At 43.5% G+C, this 19,245-nt stretch overlaps 1 protein-coding gene across 2 annotated transcripts; it reads left to right on the top strand.

The window, feature by feature from the left end:
* Positions 1-1,295: 1,295 nt before the first annotated feature.
* Positions 1,296-17,107, top strand: LOC128709969 (long-chain-fatty-acid--CoA ligase 1). 2 transcript variants are annotated; one of them, XM_053805007.1, is made up of 8 exons: positions 1,296-1,374; positions 5,494-5,648; positions 14,624-14,797; positions 14,878-15,164; positions 15,235-16,131; positions 16,202-16,430; positions 16,722-16,895; positions 16,970-17,107. In XM_053805007.1, the coding sequence occupies exons 1-8, from the start codon at positions 1,296-1,298 to the stop codon at positions 17,105-17,107; spliced, it is 2,133 nt and encodes a 710-aa protein (XP_053660982.1). The 2 variants fall into 2 exon arrangements, with proteins under 2 accessions (XP_053660982.1, XP_053660983.1); XM_053805008.1 differs by lacking the exons at positions 1,296-1,374; positions 5,494-5,648 and adding an exon at positions 8,573-8,644.
* The last annotated feature ends 2,138 nt before the right edge of the window (positions 17,108-19,245 follow it).

The raw sequence follows: 19,245 nt of genomic DNA on the forward strand, positions 1-19,245 counted from the left end.
TTAGGACCTTTGGAACATGCAACTCCGCTTTCGATGGACCTACATTTTAGTCTTCAGTCAACTCATTATCAAAGCGACGATATAAAGCGCGTTCTGGTCCAGCCCTGTCTTACAACGCCACAAGTCCCGGAATGACGGTGCGGAATTTCGTCACATTGAGGAATCTCCTTCGTACGTGGCGGGCATGATTAAGATTCTTTATTCGTACTAGCGAGCGCGAGCAGTACCAACTAGGAATAGAGCAAAACAGCGCCGATCGTACGATCGACCGATTTCTTACTTTGGTTGTTTGTCTGACTGGTGCTGGAAACGACTCACGAGTGAAACACACAACGCACGCAACACAAAGACGTCTGGCCGGGAGCGATAAAAGTGGCAAACCCGGGTGCGCGATCTTTGTGACAATTAACCACAAGATCACGATCAGTCGATCCTTTGTGCTGCGCGGCGTAGGATGTCCGTCCGGCGAAGTGCACCGAGTAGTGATCGATGCGAAAAACGGAGGGCTCGGGTTTGTTTATTACTGTCACGACGCGAACAGTGAGTGTCTGATAAGCCAAGTGGGTTAATGTCGCTTATCTTGCTTTTTTTATTGCAGTGATCCATCGCGCCCAGTTCATCAAGTGTAAGGCTATCACATAGTAGCGGTATGAGACACAGTGGACAAGTGTTGCAGAAATCATAATAATGTAAAGTGGTGTAAAGGAAGAGAGAGAGAGAGAGAGAGAGAGTGAGAAACAGCTAACCAAAGAGTGTATGTTTGTGTGCGTCGAACGAGAGAAATTACATTCGGTTGACGGTAGCCCGGGGTTTCAACACAATTAAAGACAACATGCTACCCACCACAGTTCCAGCGAGGAAAGTTGCATTTGCCGTACGACTTTGACGTGTGCTGTGCAAGTGCATCCGAACCGAATCTCGCCATACAGGGTAAACGGGAATTGTGCTTGTGTGCAGGAAGCCTAGAGCCGTACCCAACGGTTTGTTGTTGTGGCGCGAAATCCAGTAACAGGGGGCGACCATCTTTCGACACGACGTTTCAAGTGGGCCAGTCGAGGTGATACCCGCCGCTGGAGCAGTGGTGTATGTTGGAGAAGCCCAGCCCATTCCATTGATTTGTGCTGCTTCGTACAAATAGCGTAAACCTACCCTCGGTCCCGGTTACGGTTCTGAAGAAATCGATACGTTTAAAGTTAAAGGTGCAGAAGTTGTCCGGGCTGGGCAGGAGATCGGTTTACCGTGCATACCGGCGACTCCGATAATATCTCGGCCACAGGAGGAGACAGTGAAAGTGAATGTTCTTAGTACCGAATAGTTTCTTGACGTGGTTGAAATCTACAACGACTATCATCATGTCCAACGCGACTGGATTGTGTAAGTATTTTTACTATCTTTTATTGTGTTTTTTATCTTATGAGGACCGCGGAACCTTTAAAGATTCGTTGTATTTTGTACAAAAAATTGCATTACAAATAAAGAAACTATTGAAGTCGCAATTCAAATCTGCACAGTTTACTATAGTTTATGGAATTTTTAATAAAATTGAAATTTAATTCAATTTTAATGTCTGAATTTATTAAAATGGATAAAAGTATTTAATATTGGTGCTAATGCAAAACCCAAAAATTCATTAAAAATTACGAAATTAGGTGTAAGAATTGCATATTTGAACAGGTTTAAACGATTTCGAATTTCGCCCTTTACCCTTAAATTTCTTATAATTCTTCACATGCCATGAACACGTGTAGCGTACTGTGCTACAATATCTTAAGACTTACTAAAAAGAAGATAAAGTCCGCTCACACAAAACCGTTGGCTTAAGCCACGGCCAGGAGTCCCTGCTAGACGTCATATCAACAAATCAAATGGATAATAACTTGAGCTACAATTGTAAAACAAAACGCTTAGCAACGGCACACGGTACCTTGCAGGAATCCGTTAGCAAGAGGAAATGGGATTAATTAAGCCGTAAAAACGTGACGATTAGATGGTACGGTGAAGGTGTGGATCGAAACAAAGCAATGCCAACTCCAACACTCTCTGCCGGTTCGCCGTAAAGAAATTTCTTTCCTTGACGCACGGTTCGGTGACGTTTGTTATCGGCGGATGCAAGAAAAGCTTCTTATTTTTGGCTATTATTTGTGATTGTGCAGGGTTACGTAAATGTGCTTTAATGTTGATGTAATCAGCGTTTGAATCTTTAAAATTAGCCTCATCATCCTGAAGGAAAAAAAGAGAGAAGCTGGAGCGATAAACAATAGGCCAGATTGTGGAATTGATTTTTAAATCTGCTAAATCCCTCAATGTTTTTTTTTTCCTGCTATAGATCCAGTACTATCAGCAAGGTCAAGGCTATTTAATGTGATGAATCGATTCGGGGGTTCATTAAAATGCGTTTACGATATATTGTGTGTGATTACTTTTGAGCGGCAAGCGGCTTGAAAAGCAAATGGACATATAATGGACCTTTTAAAGGTTTAATTATTCCACCAGTTTGGTTGACGACAGGGACGCTCACTGTCTATTTATAGGATTTATGGGATCAATTATAGCCTTTTGTAGTAATTGATATTCTGATTTTATCGTTAAGGATCGATCACGTTGCGTCTCTTGATAATTAAGGAATTAATTGTTAACGCTCAGTGGGTGTCAGAATTTGACATGATCGTCAAATATTTTAAATCACATTTATTTTATACATCCAGGTTTTGGAGTCCATGATTCTATATCACCTATTGCTTATGCTTTGTAAATTCATTTCGTCTCGAAGCATTCAAACTAATTTTTTTAACAATTCATCGTATTCTAAGGAGTATAAGTCGATTTTGTACGTAGTATTGCATACCTTTAGGGGTATACATTCAAGTGGTGAATTTAAGAACCTTCTTTTGGTGTATCGCTGTGGCTCATTTTTCGAACCAAATAATGAGACACAAACAATGATTGGGGTCACAATATTTGGTGAGGCAAATAATAAACTCTGACCCGGTCGCATGATTGCGCGATGCTGCTCTGTTTACCAATCGTAAATCGGCGCACGAAACGTGTGAAAGATCAGGGTCCATCTCCGGTTTGTAAATATTTCCTCTATTGATAAGAATACAGCGCCAGCGCCATACTGCGAATTATTCAAACAGGGTGCAGCAATGTTGTCAATAGTACGACACGCTTGTAAACATCCACGACCGGCAGCCCGGCGATCGTTCACCTCGTGCATTATTATAACTGTCCCCGTGCGTGATCTCGCTCTTTTTGGCTGTGGCCCGAAGATGCGTCAATTGCGTCTGCGCAGTCGCCGGTAGGAAAATCTCGATCCACTGCCGTGTTGTATGTTTACGGACATAAAAAAGACACCGTCAGACGTAAGTTGCGCACACCGGCAAGGTGCGTTGCGCCCATGCGTGACCGCAAACTGTCACCAATTCGTCCACCCACCGGGAGGCTCGGAAGCTCCACCAGTTGTCCAGTGCAGGGTGGCTGTTGAGGTGGGTCGTAGTAATTAGAAGTGTAGGTTTTGTGAGGGAAATATTGTACCGGTGTAATCATGAAAAATTACACCCTTATCTTCACACATACACCACCAGAACCGGTGGCGAAAAAACGGTGGCTTGAGGGGTTTGTGTGGTGCGGAACACATTTCTGCTCCGTTCGTTTTCCCCCAACCAGGCGCACCCCGCGTTACCAAAGTGTTCATAGTGGCAGACGCATGAACATGACTGGTCGGACACAAACGCCAGACTCACCGTGGCAGTACGCAACAGTCAGTACTCAGTTGCTGGTGGTGTTTCGTGGCCACCCCGTGGCAAACCCCGTTCGTGTACTTGTGAACTCTGCACGCGTGTGTGCGTGTGTGTGTTCGTGTGTGATATTTAAGTGTGCAATTTTATGTGATTTTCCTCTGGAAAACCCCCCGCGGGGAAGTTAAGCAACCCACCCCGTTTCGTGATCTTTTCGCACGTCTCACGAGATCACGGTTACGAAATTTACTCACAACTCCCTCTCTCGCTCTCGATGGGAGCACTTTTCTCGTAGTGAAATTTCTCTCGTAAAACGCAAGTGTGAAGTGAAAGTAAACAGTGCGTGGAACAGGGAGAGCGATAAGCGACACGACGCTAAGGAGGGAGTCGAGCTAATTCCAACCAGGAAGAGCTAAAGGGCAGCTACACAATGTTGAAGTTCATCAAAACGTGTGGTAAAGATCGTAAGCTTACTGTAGCAGTGCAAAATTAAAGAATCCCAAACTGTTTTAATGTTAAATGGGGTTGTTGCAGCGACGTCTGCTTTCGCGTCTTACTGAACTCGATGTAAATATTTAATTTTCCTAGCAAAAAAGGTAAACTATCTCACAAGCACCGCTCATTTCAGGTTGTGAACGTGCGGTGAGAAGAACTCTCCGGACATGTAAAGTCACGTGTAGTTTTGCTTTGAAAAACCGGCCTTTCGAGTGGCCGGTTATGGTGTGTGATGGCAGCCCTCTCCCAGGGTCCAGGGTGTTGTTGTGCTTTATTGGAAGTCGACCAGGTCGCACGAGCCGAGTATCGATTAGCAACCAGCTAATGGTAACTCCACGATCAGCGAATTCTTGTTTCAGTCAAATGATTCGAAGTCAATCGAATGGCTTCTGAGGTGTTTGTGTTCTTGATTGAACTGTGTGATTTTATGCGAGTCATTCGAATGTATCGCGCTTTGCTGAATCAGCACAAAAAAAACCCCCCGATAAGTCATGCCGAGTTGTACCAGTATTTATGTGTCGATAACTACAGCTTTTTCGTTCGGCAAAGGTTCGATAAGAGTGGACGAAGCATTGAATTCTTCACATTTGGATAGGTCCATATTAACAAAAGGTGTTGCCTTTGATAAGCGGACGAATTGTACATGATGGGGAGCCATGCGATGCGAGGTGTTTATGTAATTTTATGAGGCGAAATGTAGCCTTTCGTTATCGCAATTTGGGTCCGATATGAATGTTGATAAAGTAGAGCTCACGAGGTATATTGTTTACATAATTCATGACTTTTATAAGAAAACATTAAACAAAATTCTAAGTGTAGAATAAAAAATGTATGAAACGAACGATTTCCGCTTTGCCTCAGAAGAATATTTTTTTAGAAATTCCGTTGATGATAAACTACGAGATTTATTAAATTATTTAAAAAATATTTTTAGTAAGTTAAGTTTATTGTAAAGACTGTAGGAACATTTAAAATTTGTTATTAAAAAACCTTCAACAGTTATTTTTTAATTGTTTATGATTGAAGATAAAAATAACACCTTCCTCACTACCTTGGATACATGCTTCGAGTCGTGGTTCAGGTCTTGACTAAACGCCGCTGCCTGAAAATACATTGCATACTTTTAGGCGCTTATATGTTATTGAACGATTTACGTATCAGTGGTCGGTGTTAGTTCCCTCCGCATTTCTGCAATGGAGCTGTGAATGTTTCTTAATCAATTACTTTTCTCTTCTCGTTTTTCTTTTGCACCTCCATACAGTTGACGAACTTGAGGAAAACTTGCAGTGTGTGGGCGGTACGGCAGGAGCTCTCACGCTGACAGCAGCAGTCGCCGCCTCAGCCTACTACTACTCGACCAGACCCGTACCGGAGAAACCATTAGTGCCTCTAGATAACCAATGTCCGATAGAAGCGGTAAGTATCGTACCCTGGCGGGTTACGTTGGTGGTGATGGCATCGTCACAGCAGAAGCACATGATCATACCGGTGACGTCGTGACAGCGCACCGTTTGGTTTGCGGATGGTTCTTGTCCATTATGGCGGCGTCACTCGTGGCGAAGGCGGTGGCATCATCAGCCAAAGGCGCGAATCATAAATAGATTCCCGCGCGTATTCTTGTCAGTACGGTCGGACGGACATGCCGACAGCTGTGCTGATGTGTGTGAGTGTGGGCCTGTATTTATACCGTGAGGTGTTATTTGCGTTGTTGTTCGAAAAATCTGCTATCAGCTAAGAATAGCATCAAGAAAAAGGTGCAGACATACGAACATACGCAGCACGCCTTGTCCGAAGCTAGTTGCGAAGCGGTCAAGCGCACCCTGCTGCTACTGCTGCTGCCGATGTTTGGTGTTGGGTTGAGGATGTTTAGTTATGCTCGGGAAACCATGCTCACCGATAGTGGCGCGGTTCCACGCCGAAGAATGTCTGACGATGGCTGTTAAATTAACGAGCTACTTTAGCTTTAACTGCTTCCAATGAAGCGGTGCGGATTAGCACTGACTCCGACGTTGGGAAAGATCGTTTGTTTGCTGCTTTCAACGACCTCGTGCGATTAAACATCATGCACATGGAGGCGCCCGGTGTGCGAGCGATGCCGACCTCTCCAACTCCTCACGACCACGTCATCGAAGTGCGCGACGGAAGCAATAATTAAATATTTACGAGAACTTGGTCGAGGGTACATCATGCTCCGAACGGTAGAGCAGTACCATCTGGACTGACGACTGGTGGAATATCGGAAAAAGCTTCTTCTCACCCATCGGAAAATGAAACAAAAAAGCAACTGCGGAAAAATCAGAAAACGATAATGTTGATCTTATTAATCCATCTATAAATACTTATAAAACGGTGTAACTCGCATTTGGGTAAATACCAAATAGGCGCTAATGAATATGTTTGTTGCGAATTTCATCGCGTTTGTTTAGAAGTTTTAAAATCGAAAGCATATTGAAAATAAGAAGTACGCGGCTTGTTGCGAACGAATGTGGCAGCTGTCGGCCCCTGTTTTTAGGCGAGAGCGTCGAGTCATGGAGGATGCTAACAAATGTTGCAAATAATTGTTTCAACCCTGTGAAACGATGGTAATTTATTTAGAATCGATTTTCGAGCTAGTTCAATATGGGGTGTTAGGTGAACCGTGCCAGATGTGATGTGGGCAATCGATATCCCGAATGGGAGGGGGGAGTAGAATCGACCTTTCCGGCTATGACAGCGACCATGAGGCGTCATGTGCGTACGATGCTGGTGCGGCAAAATTCTATTTGATCGGCAGGTTGGAACGTTTACTTTAAATACGGCAGCCGATAGATTGTACTACATTAGTCTAAAATGTGTAGTTGTTAAAATAATAAATGTATGAAGCTATCACTAAAGAGTAATTTTGAATCTTTCGAAGACTTTTAGGATTTTGTGAGCCAAACATTGCAATTATTTCACAAAGCTGATCTTATGTGTCGCTTTGTTTCCGACACGTGTCAACCCCAAAGCTGCATTGCATCATCCCGGGTGTTGCGTTGAGCGTAACTTATTATTTGTACACGCACATAATTCGGGTTTTTCTCGCAACAAAAACACCATCTCCATTAGCTCTGTCGACTCATAGATCATAATGTAATGACGTGCACTTAAAGAGCACATTCCTAAGGTAGGTCCTCCCCGTTTCACCGTTGGACCGCTGTCATGCATTTAATTCTTGCCATTTCATCGTCCAAACCAAGGGTTAGGAAGGAAAATCCTCTTTTGTGTGGAGATGATCGACAACATATCGTAGTATTGTCAGTCCCTGTACTCATCACGCTAAGTTCGGTTGAGTAGAAAGCTGAGTGTGTTGGTGGTCCGCGCAGGAGCAAAGACGCGTACGCCGCCTTACACAGCGATCGCGCCGATTTGTGGCCGTTTTGGTCAGTGAACTAGAGGACGTTGTCGCCGGTGGACGTGTATGTCTTGAGTTTGGTGCGCGCGACCGTCTCGTCGCTTGTCGTGTAGTGTCCTTAACATTGGCACGCTTGGTTTTTGATCGTTCGCGTGAAACAGAAGGATAAAAATAAATATATTCTAACCCCTTTGTATGCGACACTAAACAAAAAGGGTGTTTCGTGGGTGAAATGTTCTTTTAAAAGTGTGATCTTGATCGTTTTAGGGTGATCGTACCATTTTGTGAAGGTGCTTTTGCGTAGAAAGGGTTTCAACATCCAAGGAGGAATATGATTTAAATTGCAATAAAAAATCCATTTTCAACCATGTACTATCATTAGCCCCGAGGAAGTGAATGAAACACCGTTCGTCCCAATTTTTGAATCCGTCGCATGTGAGACAGTTTAAACGGGGGTACAGTTTCAAATCGCTAGTTTCTGTGACATTTTCGCTAAATTGTGTGGTGCGGTGCTTTTGGTTTAAAATAGCAGCAAAAATATTACAGCCGACGGAGCGACAATTTTCGGTTTTCGGCGCGGTGCGGTGTGATTATCACCAGAGGAAAAGCGTTGCACCTAAAACACACGATTAAATCTTAAGCTATTTGATCAAATTCTCGTACATAGGGCCACCAAACCGGTGATGCTATTGCGGGTGGCAAATGGTGAAACGATCAGCGGTTGGCGCACGGTAAAAATTATGATCCAACCAATCCGGCCCGGTTTTTGCGTTTGATGAGATGATGTACGTTCGCTTGGGTTGAAAATATTAGCTCAAGGATATAAGTGGATAGGATACAATCGGACGGCGGTGTCTACAACGTGGTGTTGGATGTGTGAAGGTGCTTGAGCTTTGAGCGGCCAGTGCAGTGGAACGATCGTACTGAGTGGAGAAGTGAACGGAACGACAACAAACACGGCTACAATATGTCATGCTGTGGTTCACAGGAACCGATCCGGTTACCGATAAATCCCAGCTTTCAGAGTGACATCCTGAAGGTAACGTCGCGATCGCTTAGACAACGTTCAATACTATTTTGTTTTAAGCTTGGGCAATGCTGATTGTTCAAAGAAAATTTAACTCGACTTCATTTTATGTGCAAAATTCGAAGACTCATCATTATATCTTATTGCAAATTCTCAATTCATTATTTCTGGACTAAATTAGTTGCCCCAGTTGCATAGTTTAAATAATTCAATAGGAGATGCAGTTAATTTCAAACAATTAAGTTAATCAAACATGGAGGATCCTTTATTGTAATATTTCAATGCAAATTCTTGATTCTAAGCTTTTGAGTAGAGTCATTGGCGGCAATTATTAAAACCAATTTATCAGATTTGAAAAATGGAGGACTCTCCATTGAAATCTACCTCTTCTTTAACGGTACGAAAACCTCTAGAGGTCTAGGTCTGCTATTTCTGGCTTTCTTTGACTTTATTTACCTGTAGCCGGATAGTCAGTCCTGCGTACGGGTGATTGGTCCAGATGGGATTTTGAATCGGTCCTGTCGTGTGAAGACCGGCGCTGCTACCAATACACCAACTGGATCCTCTTCATTGAAATAATTCAACATAAAATCTTGCTTCGTTTATTATTTCCAACCTCCAAAGGCATGTTGGTGTTTTGTTTTCTAACTAAATTGCTTTTTTTAATTTTAAAGACAATGTTGAGATGGAATATTGATTTGCTGAAATAAACCAACACAAAGCAAATCGATCGTAAAATAAGGATCACGCTCAAGTGGAACGTATTTTTATACGCTCAATGTAAATTGCTTCAATGTTTCGCTGAACACCGTGACGCACGTTCGTCCAGCTAATAAACGGAAATGCTGTCAGCAAGGTTCCACGCTCTAACCAACATCCTTCAAGATGTTCCCCGGAGCAATGTCTAATGCATTCTGCGAACAAAACTCCTCGCGAAAAACTAATCGAATCCACTTTTTTTCTTCACCATTTTCTGACGGTTCTTTTCAACCTCGCACCAACAGCTCCATTGGTGCGTGGAAAATTTATGAAGGAAAGCTCACTCACCCGTCAAACTCGGGTGGGGTTTGGGTGTTTGGCGATGGGAAGGGATTGTCATGTGATGCACATTTTGCGGCCGGAACAGCGGCAAACACACGATGCGGATAATTAAACTTTCGGCTGACTCTTGTTACAAGGTTGATATTTAAATTTTCCGCGATTGAAACTGATGTTTTCTCGTGGGGATGATCTCATACACACATTACCCGCTGCTCTTTGTATGTGTTTCGGTGTTTTTAAATGCATGTTTGTATAATTACCACTGACATAATTGTATGCAATTAAATTGTTTGGGAATTCGAGTTAATGTCAATGATAGTGAAGGGATATGTCTTCTGGTCTCATTCGGAAAAGCAAACATGTTTGAATCGGTCATTTGGTAATATTCATGGACGTTCGAGGCGTTTGCGAGTATTATATTACGGTCAGCAGCATATTGGTCATATCGCTCATGAGGGGGTAATTAACAGATCGTGCTCTTTTGTTCTTCAAATAGCGCTACCGAAATGAATACGTTGTTTGTTTTTGGAATAATGAATATGTTTGTTAATGGATTAGGTGTTGTGTTACATGGGCCGAAGAAAAACAAATTCAGCACACATTCTCTGCTATTTTCAAGTCAACGGAAATAAAATATCGGAATAATTTCGAGTCCTCGAGGATATCTTATCTATTTTAAACAATGTTCACAAAACTGCTTGAAGTGTGCTTGTTACAACACACACATTTCAACGTAGGAATCTGCTGGACATCATGTAAAATTCCTCAAATATTCAACATCCAAACAACAAAAGCGCTGAATTAGAAATAAGATTCTAGCGGGACGCATTCTGCAACATATTAAAATTAATTAAAACGTCCCCAAATCCACAACGTCGTTCGTTTACAATATCAGCGCGCCGATTGTGTGATTCATTGCACCACAAAATGGACGATAAAAATAACAATTCATTTTTCACATTCGAAAACAACAAGCATGGTTGCCTCAAAATGGTTGATTAACTAGCGCAGTCAATGTGCAATTATACTCGCACACATCATATCTGCAGCGTATCTTTTAGCTTTATTGAAAAAAATAAATACACACAAAAACACACACAGCAGGATGTATTCTTGTAGCAACAATTTTCGTAACTTCCTGCACAGCTGCACGAGATGGGTGCAAACATCAAAACAAAACCCAGAAGTAAAACAAACCACGGTGTTTTGCACAGTGCTGTTGTGTGTACACCCGTGTGTGGTATTTTAATTAATCGTGCGGCACACTCTGCCTCGCATCGTTGACATGGACACGCGGTTAGGTCCATCTGGGAAATGGGAACAGGTGGGAATGGATTTCTTCCCGTACGGAGGATCATTCTCGAACGTGGGGAAAAAGGCTAACGATGCTAGATATGCGCGTGACCATCCGTGTAACGTGTGCCAGCATGGGAAGAGAATGTGTGTACGTAAATAATCGTTCACTGTTTGGGGGGAGTGTGGGGTACAGAAACAAATAATAATACTGAACTCTGACTGTGACGAATACAGTGCAAGAATCGATCACCGGATACAACAGCGACCAGTTCTCGGACTTGAAATCATGCTTCGATAAGAACCACGAATTTCTAATCACGAGTGGTTGTCGTCTATTTCCCTTCAGCACACGAGGAGTCACATGAGAGCCACAATTCCCGGGCACTGAGGGTGCTTTCCACGAGGGGACTCATTAATCCTCCACCCGGTGACAGCCAGAGCCCGGCCGATAGCGTAACAACGGCACGAGGATCTTTTGGGTTTGGCGTGAATGGGGGGGTGTTTTTTTTTCTCCTGCTCCTGCTCCCCTATTCAACAAAGCAACAGAAGTAGTTCGTTTCGTTCGGTGGGTGAATTCTTCTCTGTCAATCACATCTCGGGTTTGCTGCCTCACTGTACCAACCGCAGTGTGTCATTCCGACCTCCGCTAGAAGGATCGTGAACTGTCGGCGCTGGGGAAAGCACCGGGAAACCTTGACAGTAAATTATGGCACCGTACACTAATTTTGTTGCGAAGGTAATTTATCGTTGCGTTTTGTGCTTTGTTCGAATGCGCACACCACGACTTCGGTGCTTCGGTGTGTTAACACTAATTTTACATAATTACACGACAAATGCGAGAACGGCCGAAGAGTTGACGGTATCGATAACCGAAAACAGGGAGGGATGATCTCACAGGATCACGTAGACACTCGCTTTGGGGAACGACTTAATGGTGTTGTAGTGAATTGTGGCGTCGATTTATGTTTGGGTACGGCCACTCGTGACCAACATACACCAACCTGACGGGGGTCCAACTTTCAATTATGTCTTTCCGATGAACCGAGATAGAATAGCATGGGTTGTGCAAGGATATTTTCATTCGATTACAATAGAGACACCGACCCTTTGTTTACTCACAGCGCGATTACCATTCTAATTTGTCACGTATTGGGCGTAGCGTTAAACAGGTGTGATGTTATCTTAATGGCATACTCAGATAATTAAGTTGTGTGGAACAATGATCGCAACGTAAAACGAAGCTGTCAATACAGCTTTACCATGCTGAGTATAATTGATTTGAATCAACTTCCTTCAATGGTAAAGTACAAGACAATCAACATGAACAAATATCTCTGTGGGACTGGAAATTAATCGTATATTACGAGCACTATAAGTAACTAATAATCACTGAGCTTAAATTTATCAAACACATTTCTAAATGATTAATAATTCCCCCGGAGTTGCTTGGCCACTGTACGCCGTAAGTTGTTTACCGAAGAATCGTCGCTGTTTTTCCTTCTTCAAACGAATAATATTTGCTTTTCGTGACCGTTGACGTCTATATCAAATGCCATTGTTTTCGTTGGACCGTATTCAATCTGCCACTAATATTTCGTTCGAACTGGCAATGCCAACCCGATCAACCCCTATGCCCTATGCTTTGCGAGTGATTTAGAATCCTCTGCTTCGTTTCATTAGTTGCAAACTACAGATATACACATTATTGTTTACCTTACCAACTCATCGCGGAGATGACACACACGAGGTGTAGTGGATGTCGTGTTTATTTACGTTTGGACTAATTTTTGATTGACTACTCAAGGCAAAAAGAAACAACCATCCGAGATGGTTTTGATCGCGATCTACGATAAATAAATGTCTCCTGGCAGTTGTTTTTTCCTTCTTATTCCACCGAAACTGCATCATCGCTTGCGGGTGGGGTTCGTTGATCGCAAGGCACGGTGTGCATCGATCGCTGCGATGATCGTGCAGACGGATGTAAAATAAGCATCGAAGTGTGCATGATATATACACCTTCTGCTTCGTTTGAACTTGAACTTTGAAGCAACCACGCTTGTTCGGCACGGCACACGAAAGCAGACAAGATTCTTTGGCGGTCGCCTTTTGGCACCCTATCTGTCATAGCCGACCAGATCTACTACATCCCTCCCCGAAAGGAGGGATGATGTGCACCGGTGTAGCGCCGGTGTATGACCGTGAAATGTCATACTCCCGGAAGCATGTCGCCGGTTCCTTCTCCCGCTTGCCAGTGTTTTGTCGAGGAATGTTTGACAATTCCCACATTTCCCTACCTTGTTGTTTGGGTGTGCTCGACTTTGCCAGTAGCTAATAACCATGACGGACTCGGTATGACGATGTGTAGTGGTTATGGAAAAGGTTATGAAAAATGAACTGTTGCAGCTATTTTTAGGTCGCGTGATGATGGAAGAATCGACCTCGTAAAAATGGTCATCACGATTACTACTAATCCGGGCAAGGGTGGCTTAGTGTCAGTGTGTATGTTTAGCTCAAATTCCAACCACCTGGCATCTGATGAATTGCAGCTAATAAGGGGAACACTCCGGAAAGAGATTTGTACGACAAACCACCCTTACATGATGAGCGGAGCGGTTTAGCTTTCGAAGACACTCATAAAAATAATACCATGAATCGTGCAACAAGGATAAAAATAGTTGCATAAGCATTGTCGTTAAGGCGTAGTACGAACAATAATTTGAAATAGAGCAGTTGGGATTTAGAACGTCGGCACAAAATCATGCCTTTAATGGCCAACATTTTAACACATTGCGCTAGTTGTTGCAAACACACTTGCTCTAGATATTCTTTCTCACATCAGCAAACAAATATAGTTTTGGATCAGTTTGTCATTTGGTTGATTTATTTGCTACGCATAGAACGCAAAGACTAGTGCGCATTTCACTGCAAGGTTTCTTACCGTGTGTCCAGTGTGTTCAACTGTTACCGAAAGGATTGTGACGGGGTTAAACAAAACAGATGAGAAAATGCTCCTCCTACGTAGCATGTCATCAACTGAAGGCGTGTTACTGCAACGGTTAAGTGGAAAATTTATGGCATCGCACTCAAGTGCGCGCGCCGTCTTGTTGTTTCTAATAAATAACATTCACCCGTAAAATAGGCTCACGGTCATCTAAAATGCGCACCATGTGTGTTTGAATGGACTATATGCGTGTCGCGGGAGAAAAGATCGTCCCATACTTCAGACGATCGTCTCAGGATCAGTTGCACTGCGTTTAAACTTATCGCTACACGATGAGTTATGGCAGCCAAAAGAAAACACCGTTCGTCTACGCTTGCGGATGGCCATGATGATGTAATTCCAATCAACTGTGCACATCCTCCCATCACACCTTCCATTTGCAAAAGGTGGAACCAACACATCATATTAAACTGCCTGTTGAAAGAGTAATTTAATGGCCGAAAAGGTGGGGAATTTCCGCGATTAGAGGCATAACGTTTGGGATACTTCGATACATCGTACCGCAGGGAAATTAATGATCTGATGAGCTCAACCAACGTCCAACTGTTGGAACATTGACAAACTCAAACGTTGCTGCAGTAGATCTACAACCTGCCATGCCTAGTTTTTGCAACAAGTTGTTCATAGTCGTACCTTTTTACTCTTTCTCTTAGGGCCCAGAACAGATACACGTTTCAAAGTTCTACAAGGAGGCGAAGGATGGCAAATTTGTCAGCTGTCTCGAGGAAGACATTCGAACACTGTATCAATCATTTCGCAAGGGTGCCTACGTGTCAAACAATGGACCTTGTCTGGGATGGCGAGAAAACCTGCAGTCACCATATCAGGTATGCCAGCAGCTGCATAGCTCTTGAAGTAGGAAGATGTCTAAGTAGCTAATCACGTCACTCTGTCCCTTCAATCACAGTGGATGAACTTCAATGAAACGCTACTGCGCGCAAAGAACTTCGGTTCCGGACTGATCTCGCTAGGATTACGACCAGGGCCGAATACGTTCATCGGCATCTACTCACAGAACCGTCCGGAGTGGATCCTGTTCGAGCAGGGATGCTACTGTTACTCGCTCGTTGTGGTACCACTGTACGACACGCTGGGTCCAGATGCGTGCGCTTTTATCGTCGATCAGACAGAGATGCAGGTCGTCGTCGTGGAGGATGATAAGAAGGTGAATTTGTTGCTGGACAAAGCTCCGAGGTAAGTCCGCGCGGCATCACACCAACGGTGAATCGAAGTCTCTCAAGTTTACTATCACGTTTCTTTGCAGATCACTACGAAAAGTAGTTGCCATCAAGGAGGTTCGACCGGCCACACTGCAGCGGGCGAAGAATGTCGGCATCGATGTACACACGTTCGATGAGGTGGAGAAAATGGGAGCGATTAACGATTATCCAGAGCTAGAGCCCAAACCGGAAGACCTATGTACGGTTTGCTACACCTCAGGCACGACCGGCAATCCCAAAGGTGTGATGCTGACACACGCGAACGTGCTATCCGGCGTGGCCGGTGTGCTGTTACAGCTCGGCACTCATCGGCCGCGGGTCGGTGACATAATGGTGTCGTTCCTACCTTTGGCGCACATGCTGGAGCGTTGCTGTGAGAACGGTGTCTACTACATGGGTGGTGCCGTTGGATTCTTCTCCGGTGACATCAAGGAACTAACGAATGACCTGAAAGCGCTAAAACCGACACTGATGCCAGCCGTCCCCCGTTTGCTGAACCGCGTGTACGACAAGGTGTTCGCCGAGGTACAACGATCCTCCGTCAAGAAGCTGCTACTGAACATGGCGCTCAGCTCGAAGGAGGCCGAAATTAAGCGTGGTATCGTGCGACGGAACAGCATCTGGGATAAGCTGGTGTTCCGGAAAATACAGGAAGGTTTCGGTGGCCGACTGCGCCTCATGGTGGTCGGTTCGGCACCACTGTCCGAGGCGGTACTGTCTTTTTCCCGTGCCGCGCTCGGCTGTCTGATCTGCGAGGGTTACGGCCAGACGGAATGTACCGCACCGATTACGCTCACGGTACAGGGTGATTTTGTGCCGGGACACGTTGGTCCTCCGGTTGCCTGCAACGGCATTAAGCTGGTGGACGTACCAGAGATGGAGTACTACGCGTCACAACAGCAAGGCGAAATTTGCGTGAAAGGAGCAAACGTTTTCATTGGGTAAGCGAAGACTTCCCAGACTGTTTAAGAAGATAAAGTAGGATAACACTTTTGTTTTTGGGGTTTTTAGGTACCTTAAAGATCCACAGCGTACGGCGGAAACGATCGATAAGGATGGTTGGCATCATACGGGCGACATTGGACAGTGGTTGCCGAATGGTACGCTAAAGGTGATCGATCGCAAAAAGCACATCTTCAAGCTTAGCCAGGGAGAGTACATTGTGCCAGAAAAGATTGAAAATGCCTACATTCGCAGCCAGTACGTCGAGCAGGTGTTTGTGCACGGTGAAAGCTTAAAGGTATGTCTGGCCTAAATTGATCGATACTGTTTTTTTTCTGTTAAGTTATTTGATTATAAAGGCCCATTTCATTAGCCCTTGAATTAAATTAATTAATGACTCAATAACAATAACTCAATATGTGCAGTTAGAATACAGAATTAGTATTACCTTTTATAATTTTATGTTCTGTATTTTTGGAGTTTTTAAGAAATTGTTGTTCAATCTGATTAAGAACGAGGAAAGTTTTTCACTCAGTACATTTTCTAATGAAGAATTCCAATTATTTGCCGTTTCATTCACCCTCTGCAGAGCTGTATAGTAGCGATTGTGGTCCCGGACGTAGAAGTCATTAAGAGCTGGGCTCAGGAGAACAACATTCCCGGCACGCTGAGCGTACTGTGCAACAATCCGGACGTCAAGCAGCTCATCCTGAACGACATGACCCTGTGGGGCAAAGAGTTTGGACTGAAATCTTTCGAACAGGTAGGAACGCGTGGACCAACGTGATCTACTTCCGATCAAACTAATGACCCGTTTTTAATTATCTCTCGCCGTAGGTCAAAGATATATACCTACATCCGGACCCATTCTCGGTTCAGAATGGTCTACTAACGCCGACCTACAAATCCCGGCGGCCACAGATCAGAAGCTATTTCGCACCCCAGCTAGATGACATGTACAAACATCTTGACTGAACCGGGCCGGCGGGTTGTTAACTGCGCGCAGCGATGCATAGTGTCGGGAAGCCTGGTAGAGTGTTTCGGTTTCCTTCCAGATGCGTTACGGTGTGGGAAACCGAAAAAAACGAGGTGCGCATCGCACCGTTTCCTCTCGTTCCTTTTACTCCCGGCAGCGCCCTCTAGCGGTGGGTGCTAGTATTGCATGTTTTTTACTCACACTCGTTCGGTAACGGTAGGAAAAACGAAAAAAAAGTGTAAACAAAGGTGGAATGGAAACGCGTACGAAAACTTTAGTGGAACGATTAATGAAATAGTAATTGATTAACAAACTAAACAAACAAAAAAATACAAATACGAAACCCAAGCCCGGTACTAATGTTATTTCTGTTTGTATTTGCCGCTATTTAGTGAAATTCGTCACAAATTGTATAAAACAAATCAGGTTGCTTCTGAGTGGAACTGCGGTGGAGGTGGAAAGGGTAGAAGGCGGTGGCTTGATTGGTGCTGGCTGTAATATAGGCAACAATCTTTTTCTGCACCTAAACGCAACACGCTCTCTAGCGCGCGATGCACACTGTTGTTTGCTAGTTTGCTGAAGCAGCTTCTCCAATATAAGATGCACGGGAATCGTCATCACACCATTCATCCATTACTAAAAAAATACCACACCTAAGTGATCGCTAAACGCTTACATAGAACGGAAACAGAGCAAAAAAAAAAGGAACCCCTCGTGAAGGGCAGAAAGCAGAAGAGGGTGTATTCTGGAGGCTGGCATGATACAGCAGCCGAGATATTTATTGTTACTGACGATAATCTGATGCAATTCCGTCAATTTTTCGGTGCGCAAGATGAGAACGGTGAGGATGTCAGGCGCAGGTGAGGGACTTTTTTTAGTAAGTAGAGCTAGTTAACACGATTGCATCGGTTTGTTTCATGTCTCTTCTTTAATCGAATCGAACAGTTAAATTCCATTATCAACATTATTGATAACTTATCGACCACCACACATACACATATATTTTACGATAAGCAAGCGAGTAGGAAATCGAAACCGAAACCAATGATGCTGTGTGGAGACAAGCAATCCCATCCCAGTTTGATGAAACTCTAGTCACGGTTTAGCTTCATGTTATCGTTTGATTTAGGTCTTGTTTTTGCTCTACTGTTCGTAGGTATTTCCTTAATTTTGTTATAAAGAGAAGAACAATGCACAGTAAGTGTGTATTCATTAGCGAAGATAAATAAGGGGTGATATTGTTTTCGGTTCTATATTTAATTTATTGTTCCAAGCATTCAAAAGCGGCTTGGTTAAGCGACAATATATCTACGTATACAGATCGACGAGCTGTAAGAAAAGCTGTTTCCTTTGATTTTCTTTAAGGGACTTCCCTTCCAGTTTGTACGTTTCTTTCGAGTCATAACTTGGGAAGGAGCCGCATCTAGCGTTGGTTGGGAAGAGTGTGAATGTGTGTATGTGTGGGACTAAAGTAAGTAGTGAGTCAGGGATAGAGCAATTAGAGGGGAAAATGGCGAAAGTGGCAGTTCACATGCTATCAGATATTGGCAATAGCGAATAAAAACTCGGAAAGAATTTTACCATTTAAACACACTAGGAAGCAGCTAGGTATGCGAACGAATGGGAAGCCTTTAGGCTTGGTAGTAGAACGTTGGAATAGGAACGGGGTTCGTAAACTATAAACAAATTAAACAATGTTAAACGTTTCCCTTTAAACAGTAACTGTTTCGAACTGGAACTAAGTGAGAGAGTGAGAGGGAGAGAAATAAAGAGAGAGAGAGAGAAAGAAAGAAAAGGCGTTAAATGAAAAATGCAAAAAGAAGAACAAAAAACTACGATAATAATATCATATTGCATTCGCGTTTGGATTCTTCGTAGAAGGTGTGAAACAAGAATTTAGTAAGAACCCATGTTAGAAATTGGTACGCTATTGTGAAGGAATGGAGATATGCAGACTAGGAAAAGGAACACGATTGACTAAACAAAAAAAACACACACACATACAAACACGCAAGTAGTAGTTGAACTAATCAATCGTAATAAATCAAGCAAAGCGAATCTAAGAAACATACAAACACACACACACTTAAAGAAGAAAAAATATAACACGCAAAATTATAAATGGATCAAGGAACAA

Source organism: Anopheles marshallii, chromosome 2, assembly GCF_943734725.1.
Source record: "Anopheles marshallii chromosome 2, idAnoMarsDA_429_01, whole genome shotgun sequence".
Lineage (NCBI taxonomy): Eukaryota > Metazoa > Arthropoda > Insecta > Diptera > Culicidae > Anopheles > Anopheles marshallii.